At 42.2% G+C, this 22,202-nt stretch overlaps 1 protein-coding gene across 1 annotated transcript in view; it reads left to right on the forward strand.

Annotated features, from left to right (window-relative positions):
* The window catches only part of LOC103362205 (spondin-1), a 137,437-nt gene that overhangs the window by 47,326 nt on the left and 67,909 nt on the right, over nt 1–22,202 (forward strand). Inside the window, exon 6 of the mRNA XM_008288496.1 lies at nt 479–627. Coding sequence (XP_008286718.1) covers nt 479–627 — 149 coding nt within the window. The remainder of the gene's footprint in view (nt 1–478; nt 628–22,202) is intronic.

Here is a 22,202-nt window from a genome sequence, read left to right on the forward strand (position 1 = left end):
TTGACATTTTGGACAACATCGAGTCAGTTGGGACCATTTTTTAACCATATTTTGGAAAATATTTGACTCATGTCAGATGCATTTTGAGTGAACAGGTTTCAAGCCAAAACAACAAAAAACTGGAACCTCTCCTGGTCCAATCAGGTTCTGCTGATGTTAGAGCCTCAACAGCTGGTGAAATGTGACCAGAGACTGGGTTCTAGTCGGCAGTAAGCCAGCGAGCAAAAAGCTGTGAGGACAAGGACTCATGGCTGTAATAGGATTTAAATATTCCTCTGAGTGAGGCGAGAAACATGGCCTCCAGCTCCTTCAGATGAACACAGTAGAGCTGAATGGATCAATCTGAGCCACGCTGGTTTCCATTTACAGAACCAGAACTGTGCACCAACACCATACAACAGACAGGTGTTTTAGGTAATATGTACCGACGTTGACGAAAAATTCAGAATGACCGACTCCATCTTTGAACGTCTTCCAGGACGAGCGAACCACTGGTCGGCTCTGATCGGAGCGTCTCACTCCAGGAAGTACGTTCTGTGGGAGTATGGAGGCTACGCCAGCGAGGGGGTCCGACAGGTCGCCGAGTTCGGTTCTCCCATCAAGATGGAGGAGGAGATCCGGCAGAAGGTAGGACTGAGATCACACCAGGCCTCAGCGGCAGGGTTTGGTGTCGTGGACTCTGCTTTTTGATTCTGGTTCTGGGGATGGTCGGGGTCAAGACAAGAGATTGTTTCACCAAAAACTAAATTTGTAAAAACATCCTGGGACAGACATGTTCACAGCTGTTTATATGCAGTTTATGGAACCTGAACATTCAAATCTTACAGTTTGATTTGGTTGATATGATTCAATAATAATAATAATTCACGGCACCATAACGCTGAAATCTAACAAAACTACAGCAAAGCACCAGTCTGACGCCAACGTAGGAACGTCTGTGCACGGTGTTCAAACCGATTAAAGCTTCTCGTTCTTTAAAATCAACATTTTGTTGTAATTCTAGCCGGTTCTGGAAGCCCGACTCCGCTCTGCAGGTCTCCGTCGCTTCGTGTCGCGTCTGTTTCCACGTTTCTCTTCCTGTTTTCACTCTGGAATCAACCAGAGCTCTGCAGATATGAAGGCTGGATCAGTAAAAATAAGAAAAATGCTCCACTTGCGCTGAGCGTAGGTCGTCGGATCTCCATTATACACCCTCCTGCCTTTTATTGGAGGCCGTTAGAGCAAACTGTGAGGTTAATGTCAGGCAATAACAGCACAAATGACACGATACAGTGAAACTGGGAACCGTTCGGCGTGGCGGGCCGTCTTCACCTCTCGTTATTCTGCTCATTAAACCAGATGCGTATTGACAGCAGCGTGCTGTCGGACTGTTTGAGATTCCTCCGAGGAAGAACTTCTTTTTTGAGTGAACCGTGCCTTTAGGGGATCAGATATTTTTGGAAGGCGTCCGCTGGGAGGACAGACTGTTGCCTCAGCACTGCTGCTCCTTCTTCTTCTTCGGCTTCTGTTTTTGTGTTGCTCAGAAAAGGCAGAAAAAAAAAGCGACAGGACACAGCTGACGGGTTTGCTTCAGGATGCTTGTGTCGATTTAAATCCGTCCAGAGCCGAGCAACACGACGACATCACATTTATTGGACAAAACCCACCTGTGGTTCCACCGGTCCTGCTTTGGCGTTTGCCCAAATCTGCCCAAATGAATGTTTTTCACATTTTCTAAGGTGTACAGCAGAGAATCGCTCAATATACTCTGGAAAAATGTTGCATGAGACAGAATAAACTCACATTTCAGGTACAACAGTTCATCTTCATCTTAGGGCGTCTTATCTATGGGCTTGTTGCTGTGCACTGCAGCGTTTTTCATGGTGTTCTTTCCATTCGTTCCATATTCGATGTTGGATTCAGCTGAGTGTCGATGTCCATGTGAAGAAGTTGTGTTTTAAATGGAGGTAATTGGGTAAAACTGGCGCCTTGGCTGGTTCTTGCATTGAAGAGCTGAGATTCTGCACATCTACAGGTTAATGATTGTGTTTTTAGGGTCGACTAAAGCATGTTTAGCTGCTTTAATGTTCAAAAAATCCCATTATTCTTCTCATTCTGTACTTTGTTGGTCGTTTAGATCTATAAAAGCTTCCTATCGGGTGTTTTAGTGGCCGTCGGTAGAGTCGGGGTTCATTTGTAAAACTATACATACCGTGATAGAGTCCGACCCGTAATGAAGACGTCCCATGCATGCTGTCGGCCCGGTTGGACGGACCCTGCAGCGTTTGGATTCCTGCAGAACTCTCTGGAAGGTGAGCGCCGGCCCGTTTGCGAGGGAACAATAGTGTGTTGTTAGTGTGCTGTCAGAGCGGTGGTGATGCTGTCAGTTCGGGTTTGGGCTGCTGTGTGGAGACATTATGGGCTGACGGACAGCCCTAACTCCTCTCCTGGCTGCCTCTGTCTGTCTCTGAGGCTAATAACCGCCCTGACACAATGGAAACTTCAGCAGAACGAGACGGCTTGATTGTGTACTGTAGGGAGGAATGTCGGCTATTGAGCGGCGGGACCAAGCGGCTCGATTGTACACTGTACGCTGGAATGTCGGCTATTGAGTCGCTGGACGTTTCTAACGGGGGGTCTTAAAACCTTTTTTGTTGTGTGTCCAGGATTCAGATCGGTCTCACACAGGTGAGAGAATCCGGATCCGGAACGCTAAAACCACCGATGAGGCTGCTGTCACCAAACACCCAAGTCGTTCGTTTTCAGCGATTGTTTGAAAATATTAGCAAATGTTGACCAAAAAGCAACTTACAGTCCAGTTTATCGACCACGTCTTGCTAGCTTTAGCTTCTGAAAAGACATCGCTAGGCAACCGGACAAGAAAGAAAGATGAGAAAGACTTTGTTTTCATCCCACTAGATGAGTAATTAACCCATTTTTAGGCTTGACGATAGTTGTGTGTGTCTGTTCAGATCCATACACGACCGGGTAATGTGAGAATCTTAAATTAATAAAACATAACTACGGTTCCACTCCTCCGACTGCGATTTTGGCCCAAATTTACCTACATTAGGATTTTTCACTTATTTTAAGCTCCAGAGCAGAGAATAGCTCGATTTTCTCATAAAAATGCAAAACTAGGTTTCAGTAGTTAAACTGGAGAATAAACTCATTTTCAGGTGCAATATTTCACATCATGTGTAATATTAAGTCAGAATAACTGCCAACATCACTTTCTACTGTTGTATTCCAGCCTTTTTTCAGTTTACTTATTTCATTTCAGTATTCTAGCGTACTGACATCTTATTGCTTTGTAAGCTTTTAAACCTTCAATGGTTCCTCAAGATTTAAATGAAGGTTGAAGAAATTAATTGACGAATTTTAGGAAAAGTCCGGAACTGAGACGAGCAGGTATACGGTCAGGGGAACATAACTTTATGGAGATCGGATTGAACAGGGCACATAACGGTGGTAAGAAACCCGTTTATTTCGATGACTCGCACCTCGCATCGACGGTTTGAAAGCTCAAGCAGCTGCGGCGAAAGTTCGGCACACTTGTTGAGGTATACCTGCACAGCCAATAGGAACGAGGCGTCTTTGTTGTTGAGGTGTTTGAAAGGATGAGGTGACGTAGTCCTTCAGAGGGTTAAAGTAACTGGGATGTCTGTGTATGTGAGCTTGGTTTACAGTAACATCCACGTGAATGTCAGGATTTAAGGTTTTCCTGCAGAATGCTGCGTTCTAACGAGATTGTTCCTGTCAGTGGTTTTAATGTTGTGGCCGATTGGTGTAAGTTCATCTGCATCTTTTGACAAAGACCCTTTATTTACCTTCAAAACCATCTCACATGCACACAGGGCTTCTAGCAGCAGAAAACACAGAAAAAACACAGAATGGGCTCCTCAGATGAAGTCAAAACCTCAAAAAAATTAATCAGTCAGAGAGTTTTTGTTGGCTTTTCATGTGTATTTCAGCTCAAAATTAGCCTCATTAACGTCCATTATTAATGATGATGCTGGTTCTTACCCATAATATTTGTTATAGTCCAATAAAGTTTGATTTTTAATCCAAATCACTTCGTTAGTTACCACTTTAAATAACACTAAATTCAAATTTTGCATCTTTGAATGACTGGACAACATTACTGTATCTTCCATTGAACCCTTACATCACATGGACACACGGCTTCCAGCAGCAAAATAATACGCTGAAGAAAAAACAAACAGGCATATTATGGGCTCCTTAAATTAAATTAAAAACATTAATTAATAAGAAATAATACATATACAATAAGAACAGGAACGTGTGCTGACAGAGATCCAAGAATCTGTGGATTTGTTGGGTTTTATGTGTATTTCAGCTCAACGTTAGACAGATTCATCTCCATAAGTTAGAATATTGTAGTTTTTATGCTTATGTTTTTATTATATTACTGGTGAACGCTGATTTTCATGTATTTTTTTTGTTATGTTTTGTTAGTTTACGCCATAAATGAGGCTGTTTTAAACTTGTTTGGTTCCTTTATTTACCTTTAAATTCACCACAGTTTCCCTTCCAGACAGAAGCTTTCTGAAGCTGTGTGTGATGGCTGTGGGCTTGTGTGGACACACTCACCCACTCACACGTCTTTTCAATTCTCCGGGGCGTTAGAGTTCAGACTGGGTGAACATCGAAGTGGCTGCTGTAAAGGTGGGAAGCCGACATGGGTCAGTAATCCCTGTCTTAGCCGAGAATCCCAACCATCCACAGGAGCAATCAGCTGTGGTGATGTGTGGACAAAGCCTTAAGGCCCGGCTAGCGGCGGCCGCTAACTAACGGCGGCCTTAAGCCTCGCCGAGCCGACAGACCCGACAGCTCCCGGCGCGATGATGGAACTACGAGCCAGAACATCTCTGTCAGGAAGCCTCCAGACCTGGCTGCAGGTCGGCGTCACGTGTTCCCGCTCAGGAATTAGCTCCTCGCCGCGAGCGAGCGTTTAGCCGCCGACGCCCGTCTCAGGTGTTTGCTCAACCGCTCTGACCCAAATCAGCCTCCTGCTGCTCGTTCGTCAAACACGCCCCGTTAAGCATGCGAGCGCCGGACGTGCACGAACCTGCGGCAAATATGTGCGACGAAGCCGGTTTCCAAGAGCTGCAGGCTGAACGTGGACGTCAACGCGAGCAGAACCGAGTCGTGTCGAGACGTGTCCGGAAAAAAAACCGCTGACGTCCCGCAAAGTTCAGAGATTCAGCCAAAGAGTTAAAACGAGCGTTGTGGTTGTAAAGTGAGTTCAGAAATCGGTGCCGTCTTCATCACCGCCATCGTCGCTTCTTTTATTCATGTGTGGGAGCAGAAAACGAGCGGCGGAGGTGCTGAACGGTGGCGTTTATGCAAAGAGCTGAGAGAGAAAAGCTGCTGTTGGTTTTCATAAGAGCAGGAATCAGTCTTCTGAAAAAACTGATTCTGATTTTCAAACCTGCTGCCTACATTACCCACAATCACCTGCAACTCCACAGCTGATGAGTCTGACGCTACGTCTAATAATAATAATAATAATAATAATGATAATTAGCATTAATCCTGTAATAGGATAAACATTGTTCTGGAGTTTTAGGATCCATGGAACTGATTTTTAGAAACATTTTTTCATGTTTTTGTGGACGAGCAGAAAACAAAGACGACGTAGACGGTTCGTTAGTTTTCTAGTTTTCTACACATTCAAATTGTTCATAATTTTCTCAACCAATAATCAGTTAAATGGACGTTGTTCCACATGCTGATTAATATTAATATTCACGACCATCATTTGCTGTGTTGTCCAACCAGCTGGACTCCTGCTGAGCTGTAAACTAGTTAGATTTTTAACGAACATAAACTCAGTTAAACTTCCTGTTTTTGCTCATTTTTCAAATATACATATTTTTTCTTATAAAGAATGGAAATATCAGTTTAAGTTTATGTCTTTAGCTGATGTCAATTCAGTAAAAGTGTTTTTAAAAGTAAAAAGAAATTCTGGTCAAACATTAAAAAAGAACAAAATACTGTTTAAACACCATTTTAATCTTTAATTTGTAGAATTTATCTTTAAAATGTGTCTGTACAGATGATTTTATTTAGCTCAATTAAATACAGAACAAAAGTTTTGATAAAAAAGGATTTTCCATTTTAAAAAACAGATTTTTGATCTTATTTACAGTTTTTTTAATAGTAAAGACGTAATTAAAGATTTTCTTTCCACAGATTTTACTGGATTATATGAATAATTTACCGAAACATGGAAAAATCTTTAAAATAACAGTTCAAATAAAATTATTTACCATTTTTCAATCTTTAATTGACGCATTTCTTCTTTCAAAGAATCAGAAATATTTTTAAATATGACTTTTTTTTTCTCATTTAAAAGCAGTAAAAAAAAAAAAAAAAAGGTCGTAAAACGTTATAAATAGTAGTAAAGGAATAAATTAGCATTCATAAAAAATACGCATTTTTAATGCAGATGTTAAGCATGTGTAGTTTAACAAAGCAGAAAAAAAATTGTGAAATAACTTTTTTTTTAAACACGAGTAAAATCTTTAAAATCAGAGTTTTTTCTTTAAAAAAAGAAGGTAAAAATTAATTTAAAAATATTTATTATATTTTTTAAATATTTTTCTTTACATTTTACCTCATTGAGAAAGACTCTCAATAGAAAAAATTAATTTTATTTAATTTAATTAAAAGAACAGGAAAATTGCTGAACATAAGTTTTTAATTATTTGTTTGTGTCATTTAAGAATTAAAACATTTATTTGAGTTCTTAAATGAGGCCTGTGGGTCTTTTTAAGGTTCTCCAGGAGAAGGAACTGAGTTTTCTTTAATGGAAAACTTCTTAATTTATGGTTCTTATCAGGCATCTTGTGCCGTTTCTCCTCCTGGAGTTTTTACAGAAACCTCCTCTCGGTGTCCTTTGAGCCGATAAAAGCATCCTGAGTCGGTTTAAAAGCGTCGGGAGGTTCAGAGGAGACAGACGAGGCAGATCTGTGTCCGCCGAGCTGAAGCTACCTTCATAACGTCAGCGCTCGGCCGCTCCAGAAGCAAAACTACACGGTGCGTCTAATTATCGATCGGCCGCAAATGTCACGGCGATGACACGAGTGGAGGCTGCAGGACGCCGAGGAAACCCTCCCCCGCCTCGACGACGGGAAGAGAGAAGAAAAGGGAAACGTGGAGCTTCCTAATTATTACCGCTCTCAGCCAGGTGTGATCACAAATGTCAAGAAGCTGGCGGCCAACAAGCAGCAGCTTTAAAGGGGAGAAGCTCGTCCAGTCAATTAGGCTTTAATGAAGTTAATTCACTTCCCTGCACCGGAGCTGCAGCTATGAAGGGATCCGACTGTTTGTGTCGGTTCAGTCTGGACGACGTTCAGAGAAGGAAAGTCTGGATCTGGGAATGTTTTCTGCTTTATTTCATATTTATCTTTGGGCTGATTTCTGACTTTTTACAAACCAAACAGCGAGTCGATGACGTTTCCATCCTGCTTTTTTCTGTATTTACCTGAAGCTGCAGCGATCAATAGATCCATCGATCAATAGATCCATCGATCAATAGATCCATCGATCAGCCGGCAGCTGTTCAATCAATCGATTTGTGTCACTTTTTAAAGAAGAATCCCTCGATTCTCTGATCCTTAAACGTGAATATTTTCTAGTTTCTTTCCTCCTTTGTGGCAGCGAACTGAAGATCTTCGGACAGAACGAGTCGTGGGTCTTCTGGGAAACGCATCAGATAGAACTTTAGATAGAACATGAGCATAAAGAGACGCTGCGGTGCTGCAAAGACGCACAAAACAAGTACAAAACGATGCAAAGAGCAAGAGGGCTGGTTGGAAAAGACACACATGGAAGCAACAGAGCTGCTAAAAGTGACAATAAATGGACAAAATTACTGCAAGAGAGGCCAAAAAATATGCAAGAGGACTGAAAACAGACACAAAATCAACACAAATAGACGGAAAATAATAAATAATAAATATTAAAAAGAGTTTTCTGTTCATGTGTCACTGATTTCTGACCAAACAAGGAATCGATGCATCCTGGAAATAATGAAATAATCTGAAGTCTTATTTTCTAAATCTGCTGAAGCAAATATCTGCAGAAAAAAAACTTTATTTTGCTCGTTTAAATACAGTTAAAAGGGTTTGTGGGATTTTTTCACGTCCAAAATGACCAAAAAGAAAAAATGCAAAATACCTTAAAATTATACAAACTGCCTCAAAACCTTTCAAAAAATGACAGAATTTACCCAAAATTGTTCAGAATTTGTCCAAAATGCACCAGAAATAGTCCAAGAAATTATTGTTTATAAGCAAAATAATAAAATAAAATTTTATTATTGGACAATATTTACAGTTTTGGTTTGTCTTTTCATCATTTTTATTTGTTTATTTATTTATAATTAAAATGTGATTTTATTTGCTATTATCAGTAATTTAAGTAAACAGGGCGGATGAGTAAAATTAGAGTTTCAAAAAGATTTTTTTCCTTCTTTATTTTATATATTTTTTCTTTAAAATAATGTGATTTATCTGTAAAAATAACCGTTTCTGCTCCTTTAAACAGAGAAATGATGCAAGTTTACTGTCGTAGAACAAATTTCTAAACAAAAAACAGACTTTCAATATTTACAGTTTTGGCTTTTTTCTCTTTTTTTTGGTTGTTAACATGAATTTTTTATTTTTTTTGCAGTTTCACTCGTTATTATCTGTAATTTGAGAAAACGGGAAAAAAATCTGCAAAATAATTTTTATACATAATTGTTCTTAATATTTGTAAGAAAACTTGTTTTGCAAATTTAAAAAATGGAAAAATGGTCGCAAAAAAAAAATTGTAAAAGAACAAATAACTAACTGGTCTTTATTTACAGTTCTGGCCTGTTTGTTATTTTTTTGTTTTGTTTTGTTTTTTTTACCATTAATCATCTTTAAATGCAAATTAAGATTAAAATTTTGCACTTTTACAGTATTATCTGTATTTTTTTCATTTTAAATGTATTTTATTAATGTTTTAATTTAAAATGATAAAATCTTTAAAATTACAGTAAATTGTAAAAGAACAAATAACTAACGGGTCTTTATTTACAGTTTTGGCCTTTTTTATTGTTATAAGTCAAATTAATATTTAATTTTCTGTATCCGTTATTTAACTCAACGGGACAAATCTATAAAATAATATTTTTTTTTCTGTCTTAATTATACATAATTTCTCTTTAAAATAATGCGACATGTCTGTAAGGTCACCTTTTTTTATAATTTAAATTTGGAGGAATTTGTCATTTGGTCATTATTTATAGTTTTTTTTTAATGATTAATCTTCTTAATATGCAAATCAACTTTTTAAAAAATATTATCTGTAATTTTTTTTTTTTAAATAACATTTTAATGTAAAATGATAAAATCTTTAAAATTCCTGTTAACAAACAAACAAACAATAAAAAAACCTCTGAAACTCTAAATCCCAGAATCGGTTCAATCACATGAGATCCGACTCCGTTCGGATCGACTTCAGAGGCCAGAACTTTGCTCTCAGGTCCAGTTAGTTGACTTTACTGAAGTTCGTTCACCTCTCTGAGTCTCCGGCCTCCTCACCGTTCAGTCCGAGCCTTCGTGTCGCTGCCTCGGCCGCCGGTTGTGAAGAAGCCGTGTGACGGCCGCTTCCTTTGTGTGGAGCTTCAATAGCGGCGAGCTTTCAGCGCTGCAGGGAGCTCACCTGCTCCTCTAAAGGCAGCCAGACAAAAGCAGAGACGGACGGACGACGCTTCCTCCACACAAAGAGACGCTTCTCTCCATCACAAAGTCGCAGGTTTGAAATGCGAGTCGTGTCGCCGTGACCTTCTCCAGCATCTGTGGGCTTCTGCTGCACAAAGGTTCACCTGAAACGTCGCATCAGAGCAGCTGAGCTCACAGCAGTCCTCAGCTAAGAGGCTGCTTCTGATTTATTTTGTGTTTTTGCTGTTTTTACTCCAACATTTCTTTCCTGTATAACAGATCTCTACAGTAGGACATGACGCTAGCTGTTTAGCACCGAAGCTAAACGTTCCAGTAATATACTGTGTTTTTTATAGTCATTAACATTTACTGTAACTTTAGCAGATGTTAGAGGGATAAAGGAGCACCGTCCGAGTTAATCCTCAACCGACCAGCTCTGGTCGGAGGTCCTGAACCTCCTCAGAGTCTCTGTCATGGTCACGTTGCTGCTAAACTCCCACAATGCTCTCTGCTGCCACCATGAGCTGTAGTCTGAGTGACGCCTCCTCTGGTGTCTACAGGATTAAACAGTGAGAGGCTCCACCTGGTGGAACAACCAGGTACTACAGCTAAACTCAAAAACTTGACAAAAACATCTCGATGCTTCTCCAGAATGACTCAACATTGGTCTAAAATCCTCAAAACTTGTTCGTATTCTCTCAGAATTGAATCATCCACAAAAAAAAAGTCTTGAAAATGACTAAAGTTTTGTCTGAAACAACTTTAAACGCGTCCAAAATGATTCGAAACTTGTCCAAAGGACATTGACACTCACTAGCTAAACTCCCACAATGCTCTCTGCTGCCACCATGAGCTGTAGTCTGAGTGACGCCTCCTCTGGTCTCTAAACAGGAAGAGGCTCCACCTGGTGGAACAACCAGGTACTGCAGCTGGTCTATGGTACATTTACTGACGTCATGTAGAGAGCACAGGTGTTCTACCCTCTAGCTCTACCTGCAGACAGGGTTCTAGTGGAGCTTTACCACAAGGTTCCACCTGCAGAACATGAAGGAACAGACTGAATGCATCACAGACCTGTTCAGGTGTCGCTACACGCTGGATTCCAACAGCTGTAATGTACCTGAAGTGTTTTATGAATGAAAACGTCCTCGTTCTCAGCAAACACTACATGTAAAGTACTGGGGATCAGATCGGGGTAGGACAGCTGTCCGTCTTTACTCGCCTCTGCCATCGTTTCATCTCTTATTTCCATCCAACCATGTTTTGTTCCTCCATTTGTGCCTCCTTCCAAACACCTGGCTGCCTACCTGAGTGACATCTCCTCACAGATACCCCCAGCACCTTGTTGTCTTTGCTCCGCTGTCTCGTTGTTCCGCCGATGCTCTTCTGTCGCGGTGTCTTTATGATCTCCGCCTGTTCTGAGAGGCCTGCACATCAGACCGACTGTCAGGCAGGGTGGAGGGTGAAGCCAGGGAGAGGAGAGCCGGACCAGGAGAACCAGCCTTCACTTGCATCTCCAAACACTTCGGGGGGAATTGCGGCAGACAGACGGAGCGGCGGACAGCAGCCTCTGCCTACGTCTTCATTGCCTCCTATAGAAGCTGCATCGCACCACTGAGTAGAGAAAGACAACACGGCGCTGCGAGGCTTCCTCCCGTGGCCGACACCTGTCAGATTAAGAGCCGGGGAAGTAATGCTAAGTGATGCACTTTCTCCTTCTCCGTGTGCGTGTTCACAAAGCGTTGCCGCTTCCTCCGAAATGTTTTGTCAAGCCGTCACAGCGTCTGCGCTCCGTGGAGAGGACTCTTTGTGGCGGGGGAAGCCTCGGCGGCGGCGGCGGTTAGCCGGAGTCGCTGCTTCGTCGACGGCTCGGCTCCGTCGACATCTGAGGACGCTTTGGAGATTCTGCTGCTGCTGCTACAAAAATCTGTACATTTTATTCCAGCGTGCAAAATCTCCTCTGCCTTCAGAAAACCAGTTTGATTCATCTGACACCAGCGTAGACGTCTCGTTTTTTTAAAAGCATTAAATTTGGTGCTAATTTTTTCATTTCTAAATTTACTGAAGCTCCCGTTCGAGCTTAAAGGATTAATAGATTCATCAATCAGATGTCAGCTATTACATGAGGCTGTAGTTAATTGGTTTCTTTATAACTTCTCTGATTTCAGCTTCTTTAACGTTAATATTTTCTGCTTTCTTTGCTCCTCCGTCACAGTGAACTGAATGTTTTTGGTTTTGGACATTTTTCACCGTTTTCTGATATTTTAGAGACCAAACTACTGATCGATGAATTGGCCTTCGACCGTCTGACCTCTGAACTGTCGTCAAATCAAACAAATGACCGTTTAATCATATATTATATATTATAATATTGGTTATTTTTAGCTGTGGTGTGACGCTTAATAGACCAAACAACTAGTTGGTAAATCACTTTAAGTCATTCTTTATTTTAAAAAAAGTCAAAATTTTCTGATTGCACCTTCTTAAATGTGAACATCTTCTGGTTTCTTTCCTCCTCTCTGACAGTAAACTGAATGTTTTTATAAAAAACAAGACATTTGGGATCTTTGTCTTTGATTTCTGACATTTTAAAGTCCAAAGAACTGATCGATTCATCCAGAGAATGATGAAATAATCAAAATAATCTGATAGTTTGATTAGAAAGAATCGATGGCAGTTAAATTTTAGTCCCATTTTCATAATTCCTAAATTTCCTGAAGCTGCTTTTCTCACTAGAGCTGCAACAATCAATAGATTCATTGATTAGATGTGAACGATTAAATTATTCAGCTTTTATTTTGATAATTTATTAATTGATTTGAGTCATTTTGTAGAAAAATGCTTCTTAAATGTGAATCGTTTCTGGTTTATTTGTTTATTTATGACTGAATATAAATGTAGCTGCAACTGACTAATTATGCAGAACAGTCTCAGACCTGCGTTCTGTCTGGCAGCCAGCAGGGGGCGACTCCTCCACAGAAAAACTCTGACAACACGAGTCGACTTCTCACTTGATTTATTTCCTCCGTGGACATTTTAGCGATGAATTTATGGTCTCAATCTCCAGGTTCAAGCCTCCTGTAACACAACACGATGTTCATTTAGTGAGTTATGAAGAAAATAGACGAGAAAGCGGCCGTTTGTCCATCGTTTGTATCTGGTTTGTGATTGGATTAGAACTGACGACTTAACCGTGAAGCTACCCAGTTTATTTAGATCCCATGAATGCAAAAGATGGTTAAAATATTAACAAACTGAAAGTGAAACTAAAACTGAATTTGCAGTTTTTGCATTTTCTGCGCTGGCCTGCGTTGGGTTTTTTTTATGTGGTTTGTCGCATCTGAATTTTATTTTTCGTTGCCTTTTCCTTTTCTCGTTCAGAGAAATAAATCAGAAGCAGCTTTAATGGACAAGTATGCAAACGTCAACGCGTTTTGTACATTTAAAAACCTCGTGCATCATCAGGATTCATTGTACTTCTGTGTAATATTAAAGCTAATTCTTATTATCTGAACTCCTACTTGTGTATTTATTTGTTTGTTTCTACTCATGTCTCCTAAATGTTTGCACTTTAACCTTTGCTGTTGTAGGAATGCAGATTTCTCCACGGTGGGATTAATTAAAAGCATCACCGTATTCACACGTACGTTAAACGACAAAAACGTGCAAAACTGCTGCAAAGTTAAGATCCGGTGTTTAAACAACAACGTGCAACAGGTCAGCAGCTGACTCGTGGGTTTTTTATTGTTCCGGCGCGTTCCGTCCTGTCGGCGGTGAAACGCTGTGATTTGTACCTTCGGCGTGGAAACACTCGCAGGTGGATGTAAGCGCTCGTCGTCTCGGTGGCGGCGTCCCTTCGGGGGAAGTGATAGGCAGCTTGTCAAGCCTTCATGAATAACGACGCGCCGACGCCGACAGCGTTTCGGGGATGGAAACACGGGGAATAATTAAATTTTCATCGCGCGATTGTTATTCATCATGGAGTCCTCGTATCTGTTGGTTCGGAGGCGTCTTAATGAATTCACGCCGACCTGACGCTTCGCACTCCCCTCTGCCTGCAGGCGTCTTAATCACATACACATTATCTCCGATACAAACCCAACAGAATACATTACCCTTTTAACCCCGTTTCTGCAGCTCTGTGGGGGGAAATAAAAAAAAAAAAAACAAGATGCTTTTTGCTTGTTTATTTCTATCACTCTCAGCTTCTTTTTTTTTTTCCGCGGCGGCTCCGTCTGCTGCTCTCGGGCTGCTTTGACAGCGTTTGTCAAGCCGGTCATACAGCAGGTTTGGGCTGTTGTCAGCTGCACTATATTTGGACTTAACTCCGCTTGTCTCCGAGAGCGAGAGGTGGGTGGAGAATGAGAGACAGCCCGAACCCGGCGGAGGCTTCGTGCGTCTGGGCTCGTGTGATTCGCGCCCACGTGGGAGTAGCATTATGTGGCGCTATCTCCGAGCGAGAGGTAGTTAAGTCAGGGAGCAGCTCCACGACAGCCAGCGCTCACGTCGGGCTGCCAGAGTCGCTCCGGAGGGGATTCTTTTTTTGCTTCTGGAAGCTCTTGGCGGCTGACAGACGGACAGAGGCTCATTCTAATTGGCTGAGAGCTTCGGGAGGGAGACGAGTGGACGGAGGAGTGACAGCAGAGATTCTTCCTCGCTGGTTTTAAACATTGTTTAGCTTCGTTCTTCCTCCCGAGTCAGCTTGTGAAACCAATTAGTGATGTTTTATTACCTCCTGCCCCTTTGCTTTCAACGCGTGCTGCAGCTGCCTTTTCTGAAGCACCACACGACTGGGAGACACGAGGATGCTTCAGAAAGTTCTGCTTTGTCGTAATTAAACTTTGACCGTGTCGGTCTGCGGCGTGAACCGAGCTGTCGTTCGTCGAAGCCGAGATTCGAGCTTGTTTATGCGACGTGTGGTGAACTTTGCAGCGGATTGTGAGTCAGAAATTCAGTTTGCAGACGTCAGAATAGATGCAGGAGAACATCCTGGTGTTTCTGCTAAACGGAGACATTGGAAATCTTTTTCTAACAGACTGTGTCGTGTGGAAGCAAAATAATGACGGCGGGAAGTCGCTACACGTGGAGGCAAAAGGAGACGCCACAAAGATCAACAAAAGACGACTTTCACCAATAAAAACGACCGACATGGGTTGATAGCTGTGTTCTAGCTCCATTAATTATGGCTGAAGGATGAAGCTCCATCTAGTGGCATATTTCAGGAGATCTGTACACAGCAGAATACAGGATGGAAGCTATTTTGTCTGGATCGTGGGTTTCAACCTAATCCTTCGTTACTGCTACCAAAACCATCTGGCTTTACTTCCAGCTGCTAGCTAGCTGCAAACAAGAAGCTATGCTTGGAAAATAGAACTGTTTTCCCCATGAAGACCAGGCAAACGCCGAATAACGTCCAAGTTAGACAGCAAATCACCAAGCAGGGCCTCGCAAACGCACCAAAGTCACATCCAAGTCTGCAAAACTTCTTGTTAGTTAGCTAGTTAGTTAGTTAGTTAGTTAGTTAGTTGGGTAACTGCCGGCATCGTCTCCGATCGGACTCCGTGTTGGTGCAGTATGTCCACGTCACAACCGATCGCCGTTCACGGTCCTGACGTCCAGCAAAGTCTTCCGGCCACAAGTTTTGTGGAATGAACGTCTGGGATGGACAAGACACTCAAAACGTTCACTTTCGTTGTCTCCTGAAGGGGGCGCTGCGTCCACCATCACCATGGCAACAGTTAGTTAGTTAGTTAGTTAGTGAGTGTGCAGGTTGCTGCTTGGAGGTTGTTGTTTATTGTAGTCGAGAGAAATCTGATGATGCTAAGACGCTAAAACAGCCTAAAATTAGCCGCTAACGGCAAGTTTACACCCGCAGTCGACACCTGGTCGGTATGAGCTCTGACGTCTGATAGCTGATCGTGGGAGACAAGTTTTTATATTTAAAGTTGACTTTTTGTCCCCTGCTGCTCCTGAAGGTGTAGATATTACCAACCGTCGGCGTGTCGCTTTGGCATTCTGAGCATGTTAGCGCGCCGCTGTTAGCATTTGGCCGCGGGCTCGGCTGTTTCTAACCGCCGCCTCTCCTTTTTTCTGCTTGATTGAAACCTCGCTCTGTTTGCCCAAATTGAATTCTGGTGTCAGGTGTGGAACCCCCAGAGAGACGAGACAAACTTGAAAAGTGAGTAAACGGCGCCGGGCAGCCCTCCAGAGGAAGCTGGACCCGCTGACAGCAGGTGTTTCTCCCCTTCATCCCTCCTTTACTTTGATATAAAGCAGCATCCAGAGCAAGGCCGGCCGGCCGGCGTCCATGTTTATGGACCTCTAACACGGAAAATGCTGAGACTGGGTTCGGTGCCGTGTGGAGATCCCGACGTAAAAGTTTCAGAATCCCGGAACTCGCCGAGACGGATAAAGTTGGGGCGGACGATGAAACCCAAACAGGATTTAACAGGCGGTTATTAGTAGCAGCGGACTAAGAGGGTTTACAACTCAATTACAGCGTGGCTCTGGTTGGACGGGATGACGACATCTCTCACAGCACATCTCATGCCTCCGTCTGTCTTTCATCTGCTGTTGAAAGGCTTTAACGCTTCACTTTGTAGTGGGACTTCATTTAAGCCTCGACGCTCAGACGCACTGAGGGAATTCCTGCCTTCACAAGTCGCTCTTGTATCATATCCTCTCTGCTCCAAAGTGCCCTTTTATTCCACCATTTGCCCACATTTTTAATTCCTTAATGCTTTTTTTTTGTGTGTGTGTGTGACACTCGAGCTGCCGGTTATCCGCCATCACATATTATATGTTCCTTTTTCTTTTTGAACACACACTGATTTAATAAATGGATGATCTTCTAAAGGGGCCACAATGAAATCCAGTCTGTAAAGATAATGTGACAGCGCAGCCAAATGGATAATCCACTGATGTATAAGTGATGAATTGTATGAGCGGGGTTGCGGCTGTAATAACGCTCGCCCGGTCATAAATGTTTAATAAGGGTATTTGAAAATGCACAGCGCCGACAGAAGGCGGTGTCCACAATGGATCGCTTTTACTCAGGGCTAAAGATCCGCTGTCAGCAAATCAATGGAGGAGATTGAGGCTGTAGCGAGACAGTTTGTTAGGCCGGCTGGCACCGCCGGGCCTGTCTCGTCCTTGGCATGTCTTACTTTGTTTTATTTTGTTTGGTCGTTTTACTTCCCTGTCAGGGCTCTTTTTACCATTTTTTCTTTTTCTTTTGTTTTTTGGAGGAAAGCGAGCGCGATGAGGTGATTTTAGCTCAGCCTCGCTGGAAAGGACAAAGTAGAGCTGGACGGGAAGATAAAGGACACGGCTGAGAACATAAGTTTACATCCACATGTGAAGATCATGTTTATCATGAGTTCCCAATGACTCCTAGAACTCTGAGTTCTCCATCATGGAATCTTTGTCAAAAAATAAACATAAAGCAATTCATTTCTCCATCAGTCCACAGGTTCTGGATGGTTCCAGTCAGGACTTTGGGGAGACCAGTCTAGAACCTTCATTCCAGCCTGATGGAACCTTTTCTTCACCACTTTGATGTGTGTTTGGGCTCATTGTCTGGTTGGAACATCCAACTGTGTCCAAGATCAACCTTCTGCTGATGGTTTCAGGTTTTCCTGAACAACCTGGAGGTGATCCTCCTTCTTCATTGGTCCACTGACTTTGTGTGAAGCTCCAGGTCCACAGAGCACGAGGAAGTTCTTCCTCTAGAAGCAGAACCTTAAAGCTCCACTGGTCACATGGACAAAGAAAAGGCCTTCTGGAGGAAAGTTCTGGTCAGATGGAACCAACACTGAGCAGAACCATGTCTGGAGGAGAGAAGGTGAGGCCTTTAACCCCAAGAACACCAGACCTACCATCAAACATGGAGGTGGCAGCATCATGCTCTGGTTCTGTTCTGCTGCCAGTGGACCTGGAGCTTCACACAAGGTCAGTGGACCAATGAAGAAGGAGGATCACCTCCAGGTTGTTCAAAACCTCAAACCATCAGCAGAAGGTTGATCTTGGACACAGTTGGATGTTCCAACCAGACAATGAGCCCAAACACACATCAAAGTGGAGAAGAAATGGTTCCATCAGGCTGGAATGAAGGTTCTAGACTGGTCTCCCCAAAGTCCTGACTGGAACCATCCAGAACCTGTGGACTGATGGAGGAATGAGTTGCTGTATGTTGTAGGAGTCATTGGAACCGAAGCCTGTCATGATAAACGTGGTCTTCACAAGCTGATGGAAGCTTTTGTTCCAGACAGTGAAGCTACAATCCTGCTCGATGTACAAACCAAAAACTTTCTTGTTCTGTTTGAAGGAGGCTTTGTGTTCGTGGACGCTCGTTACTTTAGTCTCCCTGAGTTTTATCTGGTTTTAATCTCTCTCTTTGTCCTCTTATAGTCCAGCTGCTACCATCCAGCTGTGAGAGCAGTCTCCTTTAATTACCGCCCAGCGCTGACAGCAATAAGGTTTACAGGCCGTGGTGGGTGATTGACTTTTCCTTTTCTTTTTTAGGGGCAGCCTGGAGGTGCGTTGGAACTGTGCACTTTATTGGTGTTTTTATCCAGTTATCAGATTGCTCTCAGATTGCATCCTCGTGAAAAACCTTTAGAGAAAGTCTGACGGTCAAAGTCAGGAAAAGTCGGGCGGCTGTGTTCTCTGGCGAGGACGCTGCCCAGAGGTCGTTGGACTTTCGCTGTTGGTCTGCTTCGTCTCGTGAGCGTCTCTGTGTTCGGTGGAGGATCTAGTGCACCTTAATGACAGCCCAGAATGAGAGCCGCCTCACAAAAAGCCTCAAGTTTGTGCTTCAGTTTAAATATTTCCGCGTTGCACAAACGTGTCGTCTCAGTTGCCGCCACCCAAGATGAGGCTTTTAATTAACGTTAGAGAAAATCTGTTTGAAGAGGAAGATCTGCAGATTGTTTCAGGGAGCGTTCACGTTCACACTGCAGGACTTGATGCTCAATGAGGATTTCTTTGTGACTTCCTTCACGTTTCCAGTTCAATGCGACTTGTATGTGATCTGCTGACCAGGAAGTTCTACTGGGACCAGCCCTACTAGTTATTATAACAACTATGAACAATAAAGAACAACTAATGAGCCTTCCAGCATCAAGCCCTCCTCGTATCTGGACCTCCGTCTGGACAATCCGACAGCCTTGATATCCGACATAGAAGAAGGTTTTACATTTAGTGTCGGATTATCGAGTCACGACTGTTTATCATTTCAGGGGTTAGCATGAAGCTGATCGGTCGACTGCGAGTTCTCCTCCACTTATTATCCCGACTCCACCGTCGTTGGTATCGATCCTGCGGGCGGCTGCAGAGGAGTGATGGCGTTCCTCCTCTCCCAGGCCTTTGTTTCTCCTCCACGGGGAGCTCTGTTCGCTCCTCCAGCTGCCACTTTAGATGTTTCTGTGTTTGCGCCTCCACTCTGGTCCTAATTGAGAATCTGTATTCATTAAAGGCTGCGGACGAACGCTAAGACGCGAGTCCACACCTGTTGTTTGCGTCGGCGGCGGCTCGGTCGGGTCAGGATTAACCGTCCCCTCTTCCTCCCTCATCAATAATCACAATCACATCACCAATTATCTCCCAAGCTGCTGCCCCGCGGGCCTCATCCAGCTCCGTCTCCCGGTTTCCAAATAATGAAGAGGTTTTTTTTTTCTCCAGCTATTAACGCGCTCCTCCGCCGTAGATTTTCATCCTAATCATTCGTTTCCGTTGTAGCTCGTTAGTGTGGAGAGGCGAGATTAAGTCCTGATCAGGAGGGGAGTGTTTGGGCGGCGCGCTGGAGGTTTTCACATCAGTCGCCTCGTAGTTAGCCGGGAACAGAGACGCAGCGATGACTGACAGCAGAGAGGAGGATGTAGAGGAGCTTGTTAGCTTCACACGCCTACCAGGTAGCAATATGCTGGGAGCGCTCTAATGAGGCTGCTGCTTTCATGTGGACCGAAGCTTTAATCCCCAACACGTCGGTGGCGTGACATATGGAAAGCACGGCGCCGTTCGTCACCTACACGCCTCCTCCTTCGTCTTTTATTTGTGTTTCAGTTTATTCTTATTCCCGTCGCTTCCCTCTGAACTTAATCCATCTGCTCCTTTACTCCTGACGTACTGCTCAGGCCTTTATTCCTGCTGTTCCTCTGTCACACTTTTGATTATTCCAACCTTCTTGTCTTGGATTAAACATGAATCCTGAATAAGAATTAGGAATAGAATGCTTTTATTGTCACCATACACAAAGTACAATGAAATTAAAATTAATGTGTGCTGTTACCTGGGACAACTTCACCCACCTGGACGGAAAAAACAAACAAAAATATTCAAAAAGTTATATAAAAATATACGTTAATGAGTGATGGGATAGCGTAATGTTCAAAAACTGGGAAAAATCTGATTTTTCATGCAGAGATTATTTATAGTTTTTTTTCACTTTTTTTTTTGCTTTTTAATTACAGTCAACATGTAAATTAATATTTTTTTTTGTGGGATTTTACTTTATTATCTGTAATTTACCAAAAATGGAAAATCTATGAAGTAACAGTTAAAAAAAATTAAATTAAATTTAAATTTAAAATCCTTTCTATATAAATATCTTTTTTTTTTTTTTGCTAATTTAAATACAGTTAAAAAAAAATAAAAAATTTATGTGGACGTTATTTACAGTTTTTACACTTAACATGTAATTTAATACTTTTTTTTTTCCTGTGATTTTTCTTGTTGCTGAACAAATGGGCAGAAAAAACAGTAAATTATTCCAAAAAAACTGCAGTTAAAACCTGTCTAAAATGTAAATTTTTTTTTACAGTAAATGAGTCATTTTACATACATTTAATCCCTAAATTACTCACAGACGTGTCAAAATGTATTTATAGTAAATTTTTCATGTGACTAATGGGTTTTATTCTCGCTGGAAATGATATAAACGAGTGACGAGAAGCATTTTGTTTGATGTTAGTGATTTTTTAAACATATATATATATATATGATTTAAGAAATATGAATTAAAATCAAATGAATTGCCACAGATAGTTGAGAATAAGCAGCTTCTATATCATTCTAGCACGTTTCAAAAATAAAAATACAGGTTTTGACTCCTGCACCTGCTGCTGTTTTTAGTTTAAAGCATCTTCAAACACTTCAGAACCTGCAAGAAATTACCAGGAACCTTTAGTTTTCATCTTTTGCTCCCAGAATCACTTCTTAAAACTGCTGCAGCAACATTCAGAGAAATTCACAGTTAAAGCACAAAGTGAGAGAAAACACCGACGACTGACAAACAGAAACAACACGAGACCAGGACAGACGACAGAAAACGACAAAAAGGACATAAAAATAGTCGACCTTCATCAGTACGATCTCCAACCCAAACTTTTACCGTCTTTTCCTGCTTCTTTATGTCGTTTCCAGGATGAAGACTCAGATCAGAATGGGCTATAAATAAAGCTTTGCTCTGAATAATTTAGCTCTTCGCTGTAAATAAGCAGGCGGGCAGCAGTCAGGAGGTAAACTGAGTGAAAGGTGGTTGATCTAAAGCGTTTCAATATATATATATGTGTGTAACTAAAGGCAGCTTCTTGGAGAGAAAAACGGGCCGATGAATATTCATGAGGCTGGATGAATGTGAAATCTAATGTGACCATCGATGACCTGTGAAAACGCTGCAGATTAGCAGCTCCAGCGCTTTTAGCTTCATGTTTTTTAGCTTCTTGTAGGTGGTCTCCGGTGTGTTTTGTGCATCCGTGATGAGTCTGGTTCTATCCCCTCTGCTCTGCCGTGAACATGCTGAACTCCTCCTGCTGCTCAGCAAAGCAGGCTTCCTCTGAAGACGGAGACGTTCACGCCTTAATATTCTGGGAATTTACATCCTAAATGAGGTGAAGTCAAACTGTAGGAGTGCAAAAGTGAAACTCCTGAACTGAGCAGAACTCTGTAGAACCACAGAGATCACGGTTCTGGTTCCGTATCAGTCTGCTGTTTATTTCCGTTACTCGATTGATTGTTTTGCAAAATTCCAGAAAATGGAGCGAAATCTCATCACATCTGCTCCAATTTTCTAATTAATTACTCGACTAATTGTGCTAATTGGACTCTGCTGTGTGCGCTGCTGGATGCTTGATTACTGGCAGCGTGTTCGGTAACATCCTGGTAGGTGAAGGAAAAAGTGGCGTTTTTCTCTGAAATGGAGGCAAATGGAAGGTTCAGGTAGAGTACCGAGAGTATAAAATACAGTAGTACAGTAGTAAATACAAGAGTACTGTATTTTATTAAATGTACTGACACTCCACTGCTGGTTGTACTTCAGTAACACAATGTCAGGACTTTTAAATCGATTAACTGGAATACAGTAAGTTCTCCCACAGTCCCTATAAAATGCAATTTCACTTTTCACAATTAATTTGAAACAGTAAAATGAAAAGTATGTGGTTGCACAAGTAGTCACCCGCTTTAAATCACCTCATTCAAGAGATGGAGGCCACCAAGACTCCT

This window comes from Stegastes partitus, unplaced genomic scaffold (assembly GCF_000690725.1).
Source record: "Stegastes partitus isolate 25-593 unplaced genomic scaffold, Stegastes_partitus-1.0.2 Scaffold562, whole genome shotgun sequence".
In the NCBI taxonomy this organism is placed as follows: domain Eukaryota; kingdom Metazoa; phylum Chordata; class Actinopteri; family Pomacentridae; genus Stegastes; species Stegastes partitus.